Raw genomic sequence first — 19969 nt, forward strand, 5'->3', positions numbered from 1 at the left:
TTAAGCAGAAAATATTTATTGAAAATCAAAAATAAAAAATGAAAAAACAAGTTTATAGTTCTCTAATATTGTGTTTGGTTAAAAAATTTGAGAAGATTTGAAAAAAAAAAAAAAAAAATGTAGGTAAAATGTGAATAAAATATACTTACATTTCACTTAATTTCACACATATTTTTCCTTTCTCTTTCTAAATCTCTCTTCAAATTCTCTAATCAAACACAGCGTACAAAACATATTTTTCACTTTAAAAAGGTAAAAATCATTGAAAAATGACTTGAACCCCCAGCTGGGGTGCTGGGGTCGCCCATGATTGGGCAAAAAAAACAGTTTTTTTTTTTTTTTTTTTAAGTTCTCGGCCAATCCCAGGCCGACACGTGGCACTGGGGGTCGGTGGGGGTCGTTCGTACTGGGGTCTGTAGCATTGTTGAAAATCATTTTCCAAACTAAATTAATAATGCCACTACATTACCAACTCCACGACGAATATCAACACATTAGTTTTAAAGTCACATCCAAACAAAAGAAAACGTGTACTAAAAAGTACAGAGAAATATTTTCTATGAGAACAAATAGAGCGTTAAAGTGCAAACAACGGAAAATTCTTCTCATTCCATATATATTTCATACAGAGTCAGATACAAAATTCGTCAAATCTCTTCCGCCACAACTGATCAAGGAATATGATCGACCGAAAGAGAGCATAATCACAAAGCCAAAAAAGAGCATTAATCAATTGAATTACAGAAGCTAAACGGAGTGAACGGTTATGAACAGTTACAGATACAAAACATGGCAGATTCCAACACCTACAGTGAATACCGTGTGTTTCATTATGAAGCTACAACAGAGCGAGCATTGTTCCGTCCCAGGCCAAGACCCAAACCTAAGGGAACAGGTTCAGTTTTTCCATGGTTACTATGACTACATTGGGAAGAATGAACGTGACCTTGATGATTTTTCGGGTTATTACTCACATTTATAACGTGGCTATTACCATTGGTTTGATGATGAGAATGGCCGACCCCATTTTGAACCGTTGAATTCCGAGTCATTTGCACCATTCCGATCCCCTCAGATTCAGCCGATTCTTCATTATGCTCTATGTCTTCGTTGTAGCCGTTGATCAAGAAATCTGAACAGTTCTTCTTGCATCCATGATCATATGGGTTCCTGAACCGACCACCTGGTCCTCTAAGGTAGCTATAACGCAATGCATTTGTCATCTCATTTGTCGTAATATTACGTGATATCTGCGAATTAATTGGTGCACACAGAAGTAAAATAATTGGTCAATAAAAACGAAATGCATTTAGATAAAAGGTAAAGCCATATCTACCAATTTTGGAACAAATGAGGGATATTCCACTAAAAAAATCAGAAGCATTATTTAGAAGGCACTTGGAATGGATTTAGATGCCTGAAAAGAAACATCTACATGGATGAACACCAAAGAAATATGGACACTTCTAAAAAGGTAGCGTGTAGTGTCCGACACGAACACAACACTCAGGGAACACTTCTCAACCCTTGTCAAGCAAACCTCAAAATATGTCCCACTAATTTTTAAAAAAAATTAGACCTAGACACGCTTTAGACACTTAGAGAACACGGGCAAATTTGCTTAGGCACACATGAAATATGAAACAAATTTTAATAAAATAATTTGAAAGCCAATAATAGAAGAAAAATAATATAAATTTATATCCATCCTCCTTCTCTGTCTTTTTTCTTCCCTTTTTTTTTATAAGATGGGGAACCTATTCCTTCCTTCGGAATTTAAAAATTAGTGGTACATAGCATTTTGTTATTGCCTTCGAATTAAATGGTATTATATGAGATATAAATAAGTGTTTTTCCTTATCATGGCATATAAATATGTGTCCCGCACATGTCATGTTTTGCATTTTTTGAAAATTTGTGTCGACATGTCTATGTTGTCACGTATCTGTGCTTCTTAGATGGACACCATTAGTTGAATGTATGGCAAACCTCCCCACAACATTCTAGTACAGAGGGTATCAAGAGTCTAAGACGAGGCACATATCATTGTTATCCATATTGTTCGAATGTTACATAATAATACACATTTCTTGGCATTATGGCTTAATTAAGAGCAAATTCTCTACGCAGTCGAGACAAACGAGATGTGCAAGCTAACAGAAAGAATTATAAACACACCTGGGAAGCTTGCATTGCAGTTAAGGCTGCCACACCAGAGAAGAGGAAAAAATCCACAATCAGAAATGAAATAGCACCAATATGCTGAGTACCAGCATGGTTCACCCATGCTCCAAAATAAGATGGAGCCATTGGATCAGTCACAACTCCTGCATTGTAAATAATAATTTATAATGAAAAAACGAAGAAAAACTTACTTTTTTTCAGCAGGTAAAGCAACCCAAAAAAAAAGGGACCATAAAATGATAATGGAAAAAACCTTATATGAGTGACTTAAAAAATGGCCTGAAGATCAGCAACTAAGAAGAAGACACTCACTTGCAAGGGTGACTGCACCAGTGATCAGCATTGCAGAAACTTCTAGAATAAGAAACAGGAAGAAATCCCATTTGTTTTTCTGTATCACAAGTAAATAAACGGACCAAGATAAGCCGGAATAATTACAAAAACAAGACTAATACACTTGCAGAAGTAAGGAATGGAAAATTATGTAAATGGTTGTGTCAATTGGATGTGTCAATTTGGTCCCTATTATTTCAATTTCTTCGATTTTGCCCCTTAATTTAACGGATTATGTCATATTAGTCCAATAAATAACAGCTGTTAAGTTTGGTGGATGGAAAGTCAAATGATGTATCAATTTGATCCCTATCAAAATCGAGCAAATTAAAATAACAGAGACCAAATTGACACATCGTGTAAACTACAATGACCAAATTTCCGTCCACCAAACCTAACAGCCATTATTTATTGGACTAATACGACACAATCCATTAAATTAAAGAGCAAAACCAAGCAAATTGAAATAACATAGACCAAATTGATACATCGTGTAAACTATAGGGACCATTTACATAATTTATCCAAACAACTTAATAAACGGTAATGAAATTTTATCAACTCCAGCCACATACACGTCATGAAAGGAGGGAAAACCAGTTTGGGCTAGGGACGAATTATTAAATCCCCAAGTCAGAAATGTACGATTTTGTATATTGAGCCAATGAAATTTAAGATATAAATCCTCAAGATAGTATCCGTGCATGTGCCTTCATATACAGCAATGCCACAAAGGTGTATGCAATTATGTAGGCATGTCTGTATTCATATCTTCATGTGTGTAACGATGTATCCAAATGGCAGGTGAGGTTTTTAAAACGGTTGTTTAAGATCAGGCAGTCCAGCCACACAAGCCTTGATGCCTAAAGGACATTAATATAATATTTCCTCTACACATAAAAATTCAGGTAAAAAATGGAAGGTCCCAAGATACACCCTCAAAGTCAAAAGCACCTTTCCGATGCAGTTGGACACCCAAGGGCAATGATGGTCAAACTGTTCAACACAACGATCACAGGTGGAACAGTGCTTTGCACGAAGAGGCCTGACAATCTGATAGGGCAAAAAAATCACATTAGAAAGCAATCAAAACAAACAAATGAGTAACAAGTAGGACACAGAATCACCAGAGGTTCACAGCACCTTGCATGTTGCACAGAGCTGAGACCAATTGCCAGCCAGCAAAGCAGGATTATTTATCTCAATCTTCAACAAAGGTTCCTAGTGAAGATAGGAATATAAACAGATTTAAAACCATTTTGTAGTGCGATATAAAAGTAGACATACATTTAATATCAAAGATAAATCTGAAGTAAAAAATAAATAAAAATAAAAAATGCACGACGAGAAGCACGAAAATTTGGAGCAAAGAAATCTGAACAATGAAATTAATCCAGAAAACGAGAGATTGAATTGAATATGGAAATAACTTACATCATCTTTCACACTCTGCGAATCATGAACATTCATTCTGATGAAACCTGGATCTTTGCTACAAACAAAAATCAACCAAAATCAAATTTAGACAACAATATATATAAGCATAATCGAAAATTTTAACAATTGTGAATATGAAATATAACAATGCGGAGATAGATTCAAATAAGAAGTGTTTCTTCCATCATTGATGTCACAGAGTTGTTACACCAATATTAACAAGACATGTGATGACTACTACAATCAGTCTAAGCAACACATATAGACGTGAAATGTTAAAATTAGTAGCAATCTTGTAATATGATAATATCAAACAGTGAAATTTCTTTGTACTGAGGTCAAATTATACAGGGCACATATGGAGGAAGATGCTGAACAGAAAATAAAAGTTTGGGCTGACATCCATATTGATGAGCAATACTATGAAAGATGACATTAGAATTTATTGCAGAGAACAGAACACAAATAGAACCCTGCCTCGGTGACCAGCAAGCGAGCATTGAGAGAGAGAGAGAGAGAGAGAGTTTGGTTATATATAGGCAGAAGAACAATGATAGAGAAAGCAAAGAAGAACATGGTGTTATTCCCCAGGAAGAGAATATCAATACACTTTCGAGGAAAAAAAAACATTTGAAAAGAGCTCACAGGAAAAATATGAAGAAACCTACAATAAAATAGCAAGAGGTCATTATTGACATGAAATCAATGAGAACAAGGAATCATGTTCCACTAACGAAACAGAATTCAATGCACAATGTTCCAAATAATTAAAAAAAAAATCATTTGAAAAGAGGTCATAGGAATTCTATGTAGAAACCTAAAATAGAATAGCAAGAGGTCCCCATTGACATGAAACCTATGAAGCATGGACACTCCAAAATCAATGCCATGGCGGTGTCCGGCACGGGGACACACCGGGGACACGTAATTTAATGATTTTTTTATAGGGGACACAGCGGGAACACGCCTGTCCATATCAAGACACAGCAGGACTCACTTTTTTTTTTTTACTTTTTTTCCCCCTTCTTTTGCCTATCTTATTTAGTGCTTTTGTGAAGAATATTGTTGGATGTTGAATGTTTTCCCCTTCTCGTCTTAATTCTTGTTATCGTTTATTATGACTTTTTTGTGAATGAATGATCTATTAATTTATTTAAATGTAGTGGTTATTTATTGAATTAATGTTACTATGTTAGTGCTTGTTAATTTTGATTTAGGATGAATGTAATATGAATTTACATAACACGTAAAAATATATAATAATAAAAAAATTCGCCATGTCCACCACTGTGTCTGTGTCCCCATTTTTTGAAAATTGCCGTGTCCCGTGTCGGTGTCCATGTCCATATCCGTGTCCGTGCTAAGCATGAAACCCAATGAGCAAGGAAACATGTCTCATTAATGAAACAAATGAAGTCCAATGCAATCAAGTAGACAAACTATCTTGTAAACAAGGTTCTGAAAAGCGGTTGCGGTCACTGTAACGGTTGCGGTAGCGCGGTTGCGGTTGCGGTTGCGGTTGCGGTTGCGGGATGTAAAGGCCATAGCGTAACGGTTGCGGTAACCGGAACCGTGAATTTTTTTATTTCTAGCACAATTTAAAAAAAACTTACCGATATGCATATATTTTTTCCATGATCATATTTATTGAGTTTAAAATAAATATTAATCAATTTTTGTAACTTTTTAAGTATGATCCAATATATTTTATATTTTTAAATCACTATAAACTGAGTTTTTTACATTTTATTTAAATAACTAATGACTTTATATTATACAAAAAATCCATCACTAACTATTATATATAAAATAAACAATGACAAAAGTAAGAGAATAAATAAGAGTCTAAATATATATATATATATACATATTTTAACCAAACCAAATAGATAATGACCACATTTTTTATTATTATTGTTATTATTATTATTATCAAACAATATATAGATAGACACACACAAACAAAATGGTTGAGTGATAGCAGCTAAATAGAATAGCATAGGTCTTACAATTTCAATAAATCAATAACATGTTCTTCATCTTCCATCTTCTCTCTCTATCTCTTGCTCTTCCATCTTCTCTCTTTATCTTCCCTCTTCTCTCTATCCCTCTTCCACCATTTTCAGCTTTTTTTTGTGTTTTTTCGAAAGAAACAGTTCGGAACCGTTATGTAACTACGTAACAAGCCGTTACGACTGTTACAGCACCGTTACAACCGCTACGGCAGCCGCTACAGCCGACACACCTGTGAATCTTAATCACACTGCAACAGCGGCTGTAACAGGTTGCGGAAACCACCAAAACCGTTACGTAACGGTTGCGGCCGCTTTTTAAAACCTTGCTTGTAAAGGACCAAAATCTAACCAACTCAAACAAACACAGAGTTTTATACACCACAAAATTTAGAAAACAACCCAATTTTCATAAAGAGGCAACACTTCATCCAACTTTAAGCAACTATATTTATGCAGGCAAAGCAATTTTCATGGTCCTAGTATAATAATCTACATTGATTCACGAATTAAAACATGATGATATATAAAATACCACTCTCAACAAGCTGCACAGTCACAAACTACTAGAACATACCTATCTCAACGTAAAAACCATAAGTGCAAATAAAAAACTATAAATCCAAGTTTATATACTTTTTGACTTTTTTATCATATTTTAAATTTCTATAGTTCACAATGATGACAATACTCAATACAATCGTTCAGAACCATTTCTCAATTCATGTACACTAAACTAAATATCCAACAGGCAAACTGCTCCCATCTCTAGCAGACCTCCCCAACACATAAAAAAATAATGAACAAGTTCAAAATGCTAAAAAGGAAAGGAAGGAAGGAAGAAAGAAACACAACAAAAACCCACCAAGTAAGCCAATGTCCACTTAAAACACAAGCTATTTAGAAAACAAAGAGTTAATTATTGAAAGGTTACTTTATAAAGTTCCATAATGGCAAAAAGATGTATAGAGCATACCTGCTACACCTGTAGAACAAAACCAGTCCAGCAGTCGCTAGTAACACACCCAACCACGCAAGAAGGGCAAAGCCAGCAGTTAACTTTGGCAAATTTGAAGCTGTATCAAAAGGAAAGATATATGATTATAAGGATAATATATCACATGAATACTCTGATTCAAGACCACATATGCAAAGATCAGAGCAGATACCCATGATGACCGCATGAATATAGGTAACAAGAAGCAGGAAGATTATACACCAAAGAAATGGTGCCAGTCCTAATTTTGAAAGACGTCCAAGGCGGCTATTCCCATCACAGCGTTTGTCAAGCAACCTCCTAGCATTTCCCTGCAGAATAAAATTTGTGAAAGCACATAAGACGTCAAAGATGATTAATTGAAAAAATAAATAAATAAATAAATTGTATTACCACACATCATAATTTTCTCAAAAAGCAATCTCAAAGCATAATCTAATATCATGCCAATACAAGCACTGAACACTATGCAAAAGAAGATGCTTAAAAAATTAAGAACTTAAACAATCAACATGGATACCCAAAGTTTCTCAAGAAGCCATCTTAAACCAGAATCTTTTATCATACTATCAAGCCAGCACTGAACACTATATAAAAGAATAAGCTTTAAAATTTTAGAACCAACTATACAATTAACATGAATACCAATAAAATGATTGTAATCATCCAATAATATTTCATTCCAATATGGATACTCAATGAAAAGATCGACATCCTGCCATCTCTTGATATAAAGTAACTTCAAGTTTTAAATGGATCTTTCAAATAAATGCAATTGTATCTGAAAATAACCAGGAGATGCTGCCAGAACTATTAAGTCCTAACTAGGAACTTACGTAGTAAAAGTTGGCTCTGACACACATCAAATCCCAATAGACAAGGGCAAAAATTTATTTTCATAAAAATTTTCTTAAGAAAAACTGTACCCCCCAAAAAAATATATTCTAATGCTTACAAACCTAAAAGGAAAAATATACATAATTAATGAGGTAAAGATAACAATTAAAAAATTTCATTCTCTAAAATTTTAAAAATCAGTAGCAAATCCAAGTAAATTGCAAACCAAAGCTTTTCTATAGATTTCCATCAACAATAACAGAAACAGACTTCTAAATTTCCACTCAGCAAAGAGTTTGGATTACTTCCCAGTTCCAACAAAAAAAACAACTCTCAAGAAAATGGAAAAGAGTGTGCTACTCTAAGAAACATGAATGATAAAATGTAACAAAAATTATTTGAAAAATCCTATTAGAACCCCCAAACTAATGCTAAAAAACTTCATGAGTCAACAAAAACAAACTTGTGCATATTATATCAGACTATGCAAGCAGACATGCATACACAAATAGACAAACAGAAATTTTAGTCAAAACTTCAGAATTTCAAAATAATTCAGTTTGTTGAACTGAGCTAAGGAATCAAAATTGGGGCATAGCTCTGTTGATTAGGTTAGCTTGGGAGCTTTCTCCATTGTGCAATAAACACTTGATATATTGGGTTATAACAACCTTCAGAATACTCAAATGCCAAGATGCTACATCTAAGGACAACTCTGACAGGCCAGTTAAGATAACTTGAATATAAAAATAAATAAATAAATCAGACACGCAGAAGGGAAACAAAAGTATCAAGAATTAAAAGTCCCAAACAACTGATTTTCTTCTTTCCCTTATTATCCTTTTTGTTTTAGTGGAGATACAAGAAACAACTATATTGACAGAAAAAATTAAAACACGGGTATCAAAATGATTCATGACAGAACAAAATGGCAATAAAGGATTCATGTAGACCCCGTTTGACTAAGACACAAGGCTTAGTTTGGTTTGGTTAGGTATCAAAATGATGAAAATTCTGTAATGATCACGAAAACAAAAGAGAAGAAGAAGAAACAAAACAGTATGTAGCAAGAATGAATATGGTGCACTTGTAACAATTCTCATTCTATGTATTATCCAATCAGTGAAAAACAAGATGGCATGCTGTTGAAAACCTGAACTCCTGTAAGAAGGTACACTCTTATCTCAGGAAGAACAACAAAATACTTTCCAACTGTTTAAGAATACCTACAAGGAAAAAAGCAACTTGTCTGTGATTTTTATCAGATGCAAGCTGTGCCGGTGTAAGACCAGTGTTATCAGTCACCATCAAGTCCTCCTTCTTCCCAGCCTGCACCAACACTGTGCATGCTTCTAAGTTGCCCCTAATAGCAGCCCAATGGAGAGGGGTACAACCTAAAATTATGAGGTGGCAAGTGTAAGAAACACTAGTTTTATTAGGCAAGTCAATACTTTACATCAGTGTACGCAGCTCTTTCATAACTGCAGTAATGTAAAATTTTCTGAATTTTAAGACCAAGCAAGAGAAGTTACCCTCTTTGTCCTGGCGTCCCCTATATGCATCCAGAAATAGCAGAAGCCGTATACAATCAGCAAAACCCTTATATGCAGCCCTACAGTTCTCCAAAGATAAGTATCATTACTTCAACTACAAGATAAGGCTACAAATTAGAAAATTAATTTTTTTGAGAGTAATTGTTTACAATAGTTGTGGTCAACAATCTAACTCTTCCAAGTTCCACATGTGTACACAATAAAATTTTGATGACAGGACCAAGACGATAGCACAATGAAACTCCAAGAATGTGTTCCGTAACAAAGACAACATGTAAGCATATCAGACGAAGGTATCACTGGTTCAGACTTAAAAATTTTACTGGAAGCTAATTTCTTTTATACATACAGGCCAAACTTGCCCTTTTATTTTTCTTTCCTTCTTTGATGGGAGCATCAATTTTTTCATCTGTGCCATGCATTGCATTGCATATTGAAAATGACTAGCAGTTAGGTTTAGAGTTGGGAAGTAAGTTCAAAATAAAAAATAAAAAATAAAAAAATTGCATAGTGTGATACATAACGAAATATACAGTAAACAAAATCATTGTAACTTCTTTACAACATACGGCTTTTGAAACAAAACCATCTATCCACCTAAGTGTAAATATATTACATGTTTCCACAGGATTACTAGACAAAATCTTCCACATTAATTTTTGACAAAATTTATGATATTTATACAAAAATGCCTTACTTTCCATTAAACCAAAGGTTTTGAGACCACATATGTTGCAATGTTTTAGATCCCTCCAAAGAGCATTAAGCATACTTATCTTCTCTTTGGTTTCAACATTTCATGTCCTATAGGGTACAACAATAATTATTAATTCAAACAACAGGTTAGGGAAAAAATGGGCTTTTAACCAAATATTTTGTCACTTAAACCTCATGATTCTTACACTTTACAACATGAAAAATCACCATAGGAAGATATTGCTAAGAACTTTCAAGTTCTACTTTCGTTAACGTTGGTGTTTTCTCAATCCATGTCACAAGAACTTATAAGTTATAACAAATATACAAATTGATAAGAAACATATAATACGAATGTCATTAAATAAATAGATATTAGACTGAAGTAAACTATAATTTTTACTAATCATTAAAGACTAAAATTGTAGAGTTAGATTCTGCAATACCAGTGCAAAGGGCTTCTTCCATCATTATCAGGAACATCAGGATCAGCATTCCATTTTGTGACGATGTGATAAAGGAAAGCTGTTTGACCATATTGTGCTGCAACATGAGTTGTCTGCAATCAAATCAAATTTAATTATACAACTAATAGTCAATCCTTCAAGGATTTGGCTGGCAATAATTCTATCAAGTCAGAAGTAAATTATTTTGAAAAAGGATAAGGGAGGAGAAAGGTTCAAAATCGACCAAAAGGAAACAGTATGAACTAACCCGCTTAAAAAGCATGACCACACAACTTCAACCCTTCAAATCCAAAGATTCTTTGGTGCATCACTAGCACACAATTCCAAACACCGGCCAACTATTGAACTAACAAGGGAACAACAATCAGCAATCACACAACCTAGCTACACCCTCATCCTGTTTTATCAAGGTATGGGCCAATAGTTTGATAGCCCAAATTGAGCTTGAGATGAGGCAGTCCAACCGAAACCTAAAAACTATGATAACATCAACATATTTTCCAACATTACCAAACATGAACTACATGAAGTAGCTTTATGATTACAACATGGAATAGAAAAATGTGTTCACAGTCCCATTTTTATTCAGAACAAAAAGCCAGAGCCTAGAAACTGCCTCAAAACAGTAGTGTTTACCCTTCTGGGTCCAAAGCCAAGTAGTACCCCAAGCAACTACCTCAAAGCCTAGCATGTATCTTTCAGGTCCAGGCCCAGGCCCAGGTACAATTTTTTCCTTTCTACTTGTCTTCTTCATCTTCCATCTTCCCCATTAGAGCTTGACTCAAAGGTCCAAACCCTATCACAATTTTCTTTTCCATTTATATGTAATTCTTCATGAAGTTATCTGATTTTTTTTCCCACTCTTGATACATGTAAATATGGATATAGTAATTGGGAATAAGAAGTCATCAAATGAATAACCAACAGAAGTTTAGGAAAAACAAGATTTATTTAGGAATTTATTTCTATTTTTTTCCCCTTATTGAATGGTAAAATAAGTATAAGAGATAGCAAGGCAAACAAGAAGAGTCCACCACGAACAACATAAAAGGAAAATAAAAACTGAAAAATTGCATATCACACACAGCTTTCAAACCTCTAGAAATCAATCTTCCATGTAGATCCAATCACTCCTTACAAACGTGTTAATTGACCAAAGGTGCATATGATATGACTATGCCATCTCAAATAACTTTCCCCGGTTTTATTTTCAAATGGCGTCACTTCTTACTTCTTACTTCTTCCTAATTCATTTCTTAATTTATCTTTTTTGGTAACACCACTCATCTATCCCAACATTCTCATTTTAGCTACACTTGAACATGTTTTTTTTCTAAATCACCCAACAATCGGACTATACTGTGAGAATATATATTGTATATATGGTATATTAGGAATTAGGCAATTTGCTTGCTTGTGTATATCATGTAAGTTTTCTAAATGTTTTCTGTATATTCAAACTCTAGTCCTCTAGTTCGTGGTCGTCGATCGTACCTTCCACTATCGCAGCCGTGGTCAGTTCAGTCTCTGGTTCGTGGCCATTAATCGTCCCTCCTTCTGAAATCTCAGCCGTGGTCGCGACCCTTCTCACTCCCCGACGTCGCGATCTTGCTCCGATTGTCTCTCTGGTTCTGGAGTCACGACACCGTGAGCTTCGAAGCTTCCTCCACCGTGAGCTTCGAAGCTTCCTCTGATCTTCTTTGACTGTTGTTCTCTCTCTCTGTGGCTTTCTCTCGGTTCATCGTGATCGTGTCTCTCTCAATGCTCGTCGGCCTCATCTGATCATCACAACTCTCGGATCCTAGTTCTCTCCGTCTCTGTCATTGTGACTATCAATACTGTTGAACCCTTATTACATTTTGACAAGAATTACATTTATACCTGTTGGCTCACTTGTTAAGTTATTATTATAGTTTGACCCCTCAGATTTTGATTATTACACTTAAACCCCTGGTTTGGCTACTTTGTTTGATTGTACTAGAACCCCTCAATCTTCTGAGTATTACGATGTCTCTAACTTTTGATGAGTATGCCTTCTACCATTAGAAGGGCCATTGGAAGTACCACTATCCCAAGAAGGGACGTCTGCTTGCCTCATCTTTTCAGCAATATCATAACCTATTACAGGCTCCTCCTGCTGCGTATACTGCATCTGCTCCGGCTCCTGATCTGACTTCCTTGACTGCTCAGATTAGTCAACTTCAGCATATATTGTCTACTTCCCAGTCATCCCCGTCTGGCTCCATTGTTTCTTCTATTCATTCAGGTTTGCTTGGGTCTTCTTCAGGTATTTCTTTGTCTGTCTGGATTTTTGACTCTGGTGCCTCATCATATGACTCCCCATCTCTCTTTACTTCAAAATTGTACTCCTCCCCTCTTTCTTATTACTATTAATGCTGCTAATGGGTTTGTTGTATCTGTTGGATCTGTCTTATCGTCTGCTATGTTTGCCGTCTCTATTCTATCTATCATTTATGTTTCTCAGTTATCTGTCAGTTCATTATCTATCAGTCAGCTTAATGCCTTTGGTTTTGATGTTATCTTTTCTTCTTCTATCTGTTCTGTGCAGGATCAGATATTTAAACAGCAAATTGAGACCGGTCGTAGAGTTGGAAACCTCTACGTGGTAGAGAGCTTTCATCTGCCTATGGCAACATCCCTGACTACCCTTTCCTCTTTTCAGTTAGATTCTTTGTCTAGTCCTTTCTACTTGTGGCATTCTAGATTATGGCATTTGTCTGCTGATCGCTTATGGTGTTTAGCTCAGTCTAATATATTGGGTAAAATTTCTTCTAGTGAACTTACTAAATGTTGGGGGTGTAAATTTGCCAAAATGATAGCCTTACCTTTTCATAAAAGTACTTCTATATCTGATACACCATTTTCTTTAGTTCATACTGATGTTTGGAACCCTTCTCCTATTCTCACCAAAGGGGGTTCTGCCTATTATGTGTCATTTGTTGATGACTGCACTCGTTACACTTGGATTTATCTTACGACTCATAAGACTGACTTCTACCAGATATACCGTACTTTTTAGTCTATGGTCACTACACAGTTTGGATCTACTATTAAATTGTTACGGTCTAACTTGGGTGGGGAATACTTTAAAACTAAATTCTATGAATATTTGGCCAAATTGGGTACCATTCACCAAACTTCTTACACTGATACACCTGCCCAAAATGGTCGAGCTGAGCGTAAACACCGTCATCTCCTTGAGACAGCAAGGTCTCTCCTTCTCTCTGCCTCTGTTCCGGCTCCGTTTTGGGGTGAGGCAGTTCTTACTGTTGCTTTTCTTCTCAACCGTATGCCTACCCCTTTCTTTCTAGTCGGTCTCCTTATGAGGCTCTGTTTTCTCATCTTCCTAATTACTCCCTCCTTCATGTGTTTGGGTTTACTTGTTTTGTCCTTTTACCCCATAAAGATATAACCAAACTTAGTGCTCGGTCTCTCTTATATATCTTTTTTGGTTATAGTCTCACTCAGAAAGGTTATCGTTGTTATGAACCTGTTTCCCGTCACCTTTATGTCTCCCGCCATGTTGACTTTCTCGAACGTCTATCTTACTTTCAGCTTCCTCTTCTCACCACCCCAGTTTCCAAAGAGGATTTGGTTCATAGTGATCCATTTCCTTCTAAGGTTCCGTTTGATGAGTATATCTCCACAGTTCCCCTGAGCTTGTTTCATCTTCTCCTCCTGCTTCACCTCTAGGTGCTTCTTCTCCTCCTCCGTTGTTAGTTTATTCTCGTCGCAAGGCTCCTCCTCCACTGGTTGTCTCTACCCCTACTGCTGATCCCCCTGCTTCTGACGACTCTGATCGTACTGCACACCGATATCCTACTCAAGCGCGTCATCCTCCAAACAGATTGGGTTGGTCTAATACATGTTTTTCTGTTTCCTATTGTACTTTTTTGTCTGCTATTCACTCTTTTTCAGAACCTCAATCTTACAAGGAGGCCTGTCAGGATCCTCATTGGGTTCAAGTTATGGAGGATGAGTTCTCTGCTTTACAAAAAACTCGTACTTGGGAGTTGGTTCATTTGCCTACTGGTAAGAATTTGGTTAGTTATAAATGGGTCTACAACGTCATCCCTTGAGCGCTACAAATCTCGTCTGGCTGCCAAAGGTTTCTCACAGGAGTATGGTATTGATTATGAGGAGACCTTTGCTCCTGTTGCCAAGATGGGTATTGTCCGTACTTTGATCTCTGTCGCTGTTGTTCATTCTTGGCCTCTCTATCAAATGGACGTTAAGAATATTTTTCTTAACCGTCATCTCACTGAGGAGGTCTACATGCGTCCTCCCCTTAGTCTTCTCCACTCCTCTGGGCAGGTTTGTCGTCTTCGGCGTGCTCTGTATGGTTTGAAGCAGTCTCTTCGTGCTTAGTATGATCGTTTTCAGACTGTCGTTACCGAGCTTGAGTTTCATCCTTCTGCTTCCGACTTTGCCTTGTTTCTGAGATATACCTCGGCTGGTTTTGTTGCTCTCTTACTCTATGTGGATGATATGATCATCATTGGCTCTGACTCTTCTGCTATTTCTGAGGTCAAACAGCATCTCTTTCGCACCTTCGAAATGAAGGATCTGGATCCATTGCGGTATTTTCTTGGTATTGAGGGTGCCTCTTCTCCAAAGGGCTATTTTCTGTCTCAAGCCAAGTATGCTAATGAGATTATTCACCGTGTCGGTCTCACTGATACTAAGGTTTTTGATACACCTATTGAGCTTAATGTGAAGCTCAACTCTACTGATGGTGTCCCTCTAGATGATCCCACGGTCTATCGCGAGCTAGTGGGTTGTTTAATTTATTTGACTGTCACTCGCCCTAATCATGCTTATACTGTTCATGTGGTTAGTCGGTTCGTTTCTGCTCCTCGCTCTACCCATTTGGCTGTTTTGGTTCGCATTTTTCGCTATCTCCCGGGTACCATCTTTCAGGGCTTGCTGTTGTCATCTACTTCCTCTTTAGACTTGGTGGCCTATGCTGACTCTGATTAAGCTGGTGATGTTATTGATCGCAAGTCCACCTCTAGTTTCTGTATGTTCCTTGGCGATTCCTTGATCTCTTGGAAAAACAAGAAACAAACTCTTGTTGCTTGCTCCACTGCCGAAGCTGAGTACCATGCTATGGCTCATGCTATTGCTGAGCTTGATTGGCTTCATTGTCTTTTCTCTGATTTGGGTGTACCTCAGTCTTTTCCAACCTCCCTCTATTGTGACAACTGCAGTGCTATTCAAATTGCCCACAATACTGTCTTCCATGAACGAACGAAACACATTGAGATTGATTGTCACTTTATCTGACAGCATCTACAGTCTAGCTCTATCTCGCTTCCTTTTGTCTCCTCGACTTTGCAACTTGCGGACTTCTTCACCAAGACTCATACTACCGCTCGATTTCAGTTTCTTCTTAGCAAACTCTCAATATTAGGCAATTTCCTAGCTTGTGTATATTACAAATTAGGCAATTTCCTTTGCTTTGTATTTCCTTTTTCTGTCATAGATTAGGGCTATATAACTGATGCACTCTTTGTAAACATACAAGTTTGAATATACAGAAAACATTCAGAAAACCTACATATATAACATAGAAGTTCTTATAAAAGTCCTACAAAAAAATTTCTTTTGACTTAATAGCTAGCAATTCTATGATCACACAATATGCCTGATGCACTCTTCATTTCATCCATCCTTTCTAATTTTATGGGTTAAATCCTCCTCTATCTCTCATTCTTTACGAATTGTTGACCCAAGATACAAAAATGGTCACACTTATCTTTTATCCATCAAGTTTTACTCCATCTTCATCTTATTTCTAGTTTGACTAAATTTGTACTCTGCATATTTTTTCTTAGTCCTACTTAACATAAATCTTTTAGATTCTAAAGTATCTCTCCACAATTATACCTTGAAGTTTACTGACCTTGTTTCATCAAATAAAACTATAACGGCTGACGTCTGGGAAAAAAAATATATAACAAGGGTGATATACTCTTGAATATTCCTAGTAATTTCATCCATAACCAATAAATGATGATCAAAGGAAGGAACACTAACCTGATACCCATACATATCGGCTGCACGAACCCGAGCACCTTCTTGCAATAAAAGTTCTGCGACCTGGATTGCACCCCGGACTGCACTCCAGTGTAGTGCCGTTTGCCCAGTAAGATCCGAAGCATTCACATCTCCGCCATGCTACCAAATGCATATGATCCAGTGATGATCAGATAACAGTAAGAGTAATGTTCCTCTATTTACCATGTACTTTCATTTCATATCAAAACCAAACAAGCAGAGATATAGGGTAGAAGGGAGCAAGAAGAGATCACTCCATTTTATTTTCAATGTACAATAAATGAATTTATATATATGTTATAATATAATATATAAAAATACCATTTTTTTCTTCTTTCTGAAGTACTTACTACCAATTACATACACATATTTGAGACTTAAGTTTGAGAGAGATAAGAGAATATTCACAAACAAGACAGTTTCCTCGGGGTATCTCCAATCCTTGACTCCATACTATATATCAAACTTAAATTTGGATAAAAATCACTTAAAACAGCCTCCACTCACTGACCTAAACTTATACAAATTGAGTTTTACTCAAAATTTTCATGGAAATATTTTCGGTCTCAAATTTATGCTTAAATACGAATTTGTCCAGTGGAGTGGTTCATACTAAATAAAGTTTTCACTCAAATTTGAGTAAAATTCTGAGTGATAGCCTTAAAGAGTACATTTTATATGTCAAATGGACATATCTATAGCTCAAATGACTAAATAGATAATAATTTATATACACAAGTAATACTAGCGACTCCTAAAACAGGACGCCTAATTTCACCCATCCCCATCCTAACCTGACAAGGGGTTTGGTATTTAGCTTGGTTGATTGATACCTAAACAAATCAATAATAAATATACAACAATCCACATCATTAGGGAAAATCTAGGGTGAAACTTTAGGGGTCTTAAGCATTTTTCATACATATGATATAAAATAAATAAATAACTCTTCTTTCTTTATTTATTTTTTTTCTTTGTGAAGTACTCACTACCAATTACAAACACATATTTTGTGACTCAAGTTTGAGTGAGTATTCACAAACAAGACAGAGTTTTCATAGAAAGAACATTTATAAATATGTCAAATGAACATATCTCTAGCTCAAATTACTAAAATGATAACCAAATAAAATACCTACATGCAAGTATGAGCAAATAGAGGCAGAAATGCAAATAAAATAGCTAAAACCATGGAATGAATTTCAACAAATCAAATACAAAAGCTCAACAGCGATCTCAGAGACCTAATCCACAAAAAAAAAAGCACATCTTTCAGGGAGATTAAAGAACTATGAATGAATTTGAAGACCTCAATGATATACTGAGCAGCAGCTGTGCGATTGTTGAGAGCCGCCCACTGCAAGGCGTAGTAGCCGAGACCATCGGGCTCCGATACTGAGCAACCCTCGCACTCCACCAATCTCTGAAGCTTCTCCAAATCCCCGTACGCCGCCGCCGTATACACGTCGTTCCTCAGGCTCTCGTCTTCTCCTCCGCCTCCGCCTCCTCCTCCTCCGATCTCCACCTCTCCACCGCCGGCCGCCGCCGCCGCCGCAGCCGATTCCCGATCTCTCGATTCGATCTCCTCAACGACCTCGATCTCCGACGCCATCCAAATACCACGAAATTCAAATTTCACAGCAAATGGAATCGAATCCGATACCAATTTCACAATCAACAAACTCTAATTTTAATATAAATTAATATGTATTGAGATTGAAGGAGATAAGAATTTTCTTGGAAGAAGGTGTAGAGAGAGAGAGAGAGAGAGAGAGAGAGAGTCCGTGTTGACTAGAAACAAGGGGAAGGGGAGGCTTGGGGTCTCCGGAGAAACAATCAGAGACCAACCTCCAACATATGGGATTATCAGAGAGAGAGAGAGAGAGAGAGAGATAATTCCAAGGAATTTTATACTAATCTTAAAGATTGTTCTGTCATGTAAATCATATTGACATCTCACTTTAAAAAAAATTGAATCAACAAACATCGACCTTGCCAGGTTCAGTTCGGACGGGTAATATAATAAGAGTATATGTGTTATTTTAAGGATCATTTATTAATAAATTTTATATATATAATTTAAAATTTATCTAGTTTCAAATAAAATATTCATACTAATTATCTTACTCCAACATGTTTTTAATTGTACCAATTTTTTTTTTTTATAAACTTTAAAAATGCTATTACATTCTACTACTGTCGGACTTCGGTTAGACGGTTATCAGAGGCTCGCCGAAATATTCAACATCATCAGAAGTTGTCAGAGTATCGCTGAAAGTTCGTCGGAGTATCGTCGAAGTGTTCTGAACATTATTGGAAGTCGTCGAAATGTTCAATATATTCGTTGCACGTTAAGAATATCATTAGAGACTCACCAGAATATCTAGAATATTGCCATAAATAAATAAATAAAAAGAACGGCAAATTACACTAATAGTCCCTATAGTTTAGGGCTTGTGTCATTTTAGTCCCTAACTTTTTAATTGTGACACATTTGACCCTGAATTTTGAATCTTGTTTCAAATAAGGACAATTAACATACTATTGCTTAATTTCAAGGGCAAAATTGTCAATTTGATAAAATATAAACTAATTTGACAAAAATAAATGTCAAAAAAATATTTTAAAATTTTTAAAAACTATTTCTACCCACTAAAAATAAAATTATGTAAAATTGATAAAAATTAATAAAAATTACATGATTAATTTTTAAAAATTAATTTTGCATAATCATCATCCAAATACATAATAAAAATTAATTTGGTAAAAAAAAATTCTAAAGAGTTATCAATTTTATATAATTTTATCTTTAGTAGGTAAAAGTAATTTTTAAAAATTTAAAAATAATTTTTTAACATTTATTTTTGTTAAATTAATTTATATTTTATCAAATTGACAATTTTGCCCTTGAAAAATCCAATAGTATATTCAATTGTCCTTATTTGGAACAAGATTCAAAATTCAAGATTAAATGTGTTACAATTGAAAAGTCAGGGACCAAAATGACACAAGCCCCAAAGTATAGGGACTGTTAGTGCAATTCACCCTAAAAAGAATAAATGAAAAAATTATAGTGAAAAAACATAACAAAATGTGTTAAATATTGATAAACTGAGAGGAAAAAAAACATAACAACAACAAACAACAATGGGAAAAAGTATATATATTATTTTTCAATTTTTATAGGGTTTAAACAAATAATCTCAAATATTAATCAAACTAAAAAGGAAGCTTTAAAATTGTAAAATGTTACAGTTTAAAAGTATTATTCTACTAAGTATTTATCCTTATTAATCAAATTGGAAAACATATTATGAAACTGCAAAATTTTACAATTTTAAATAATGTTACGAAACTGTAAAATTTTATAGT

At 35.5% G+C, this 19969-nt stretch overlaps 1 protein-coding gene across 2 annotated transcripts; it reads right to left on the reverse strand.

Moving 5' to 3' along the window:
* Positions 1-577: 577 nt before the first annotated feature.
* On the reverse strand, positions 578-18629 carry TIP1 (Ankyrin repeat family protein with DHHC zinc finger domain-containing protein). Of its 2 annotated transcripts, none has more exons than XR_014328593.1 (13): positions 17907-18609; positions 16577-16717; positions 10496-10608; positions 9333-9412; positions 9031-9194; positions 7136-7274; positions 6943-7042; positions 3952-4009; positions 3661-3738; positions 3472-3570; positions 2438-2575; positions 2179-2327; positions 578-1250 (listed from the first exon to the last, which is right to left on the reverse strand). XR_014328593.1 is itself a non-coding variant. In XM_028255813.2 (13 exons), exons 1-13 carry the CDS (start codon positions 18207-18209, stop codon positions 831-833), a joined length of 1923 nt encoding a protein of 640 aa, XP_028111614.2. In that variant the 5' UTR covers positions 18210-18629; the 3' UTR covers positions 578-830. The 2 variants fall into 2 exon arrangements, 1 of the variants encoding a protein (XP_028111614.2); XM_028255813.2 differs by having other exon boundaries at positions 2497-2575; positions 17907-18629.
* Between the last annotated feature and the right edge of the window lie 1340 nt (positions 18630-19969).

This window comes from Camellia sinensis, chromosome 5 (genome assembly GCF_055761805.1).
Source record: "Camellia sinensis isolate YWXY chromosome 5, ASM5576180v1, whole genome shotgun sequence".
Classification (NCBI taxonomy): Eukaryota; Viridiplantae; Streptophyta; class Magnoliopsida; order Ericales; family Theaceae; genus Camellia; species Camellia sinensis.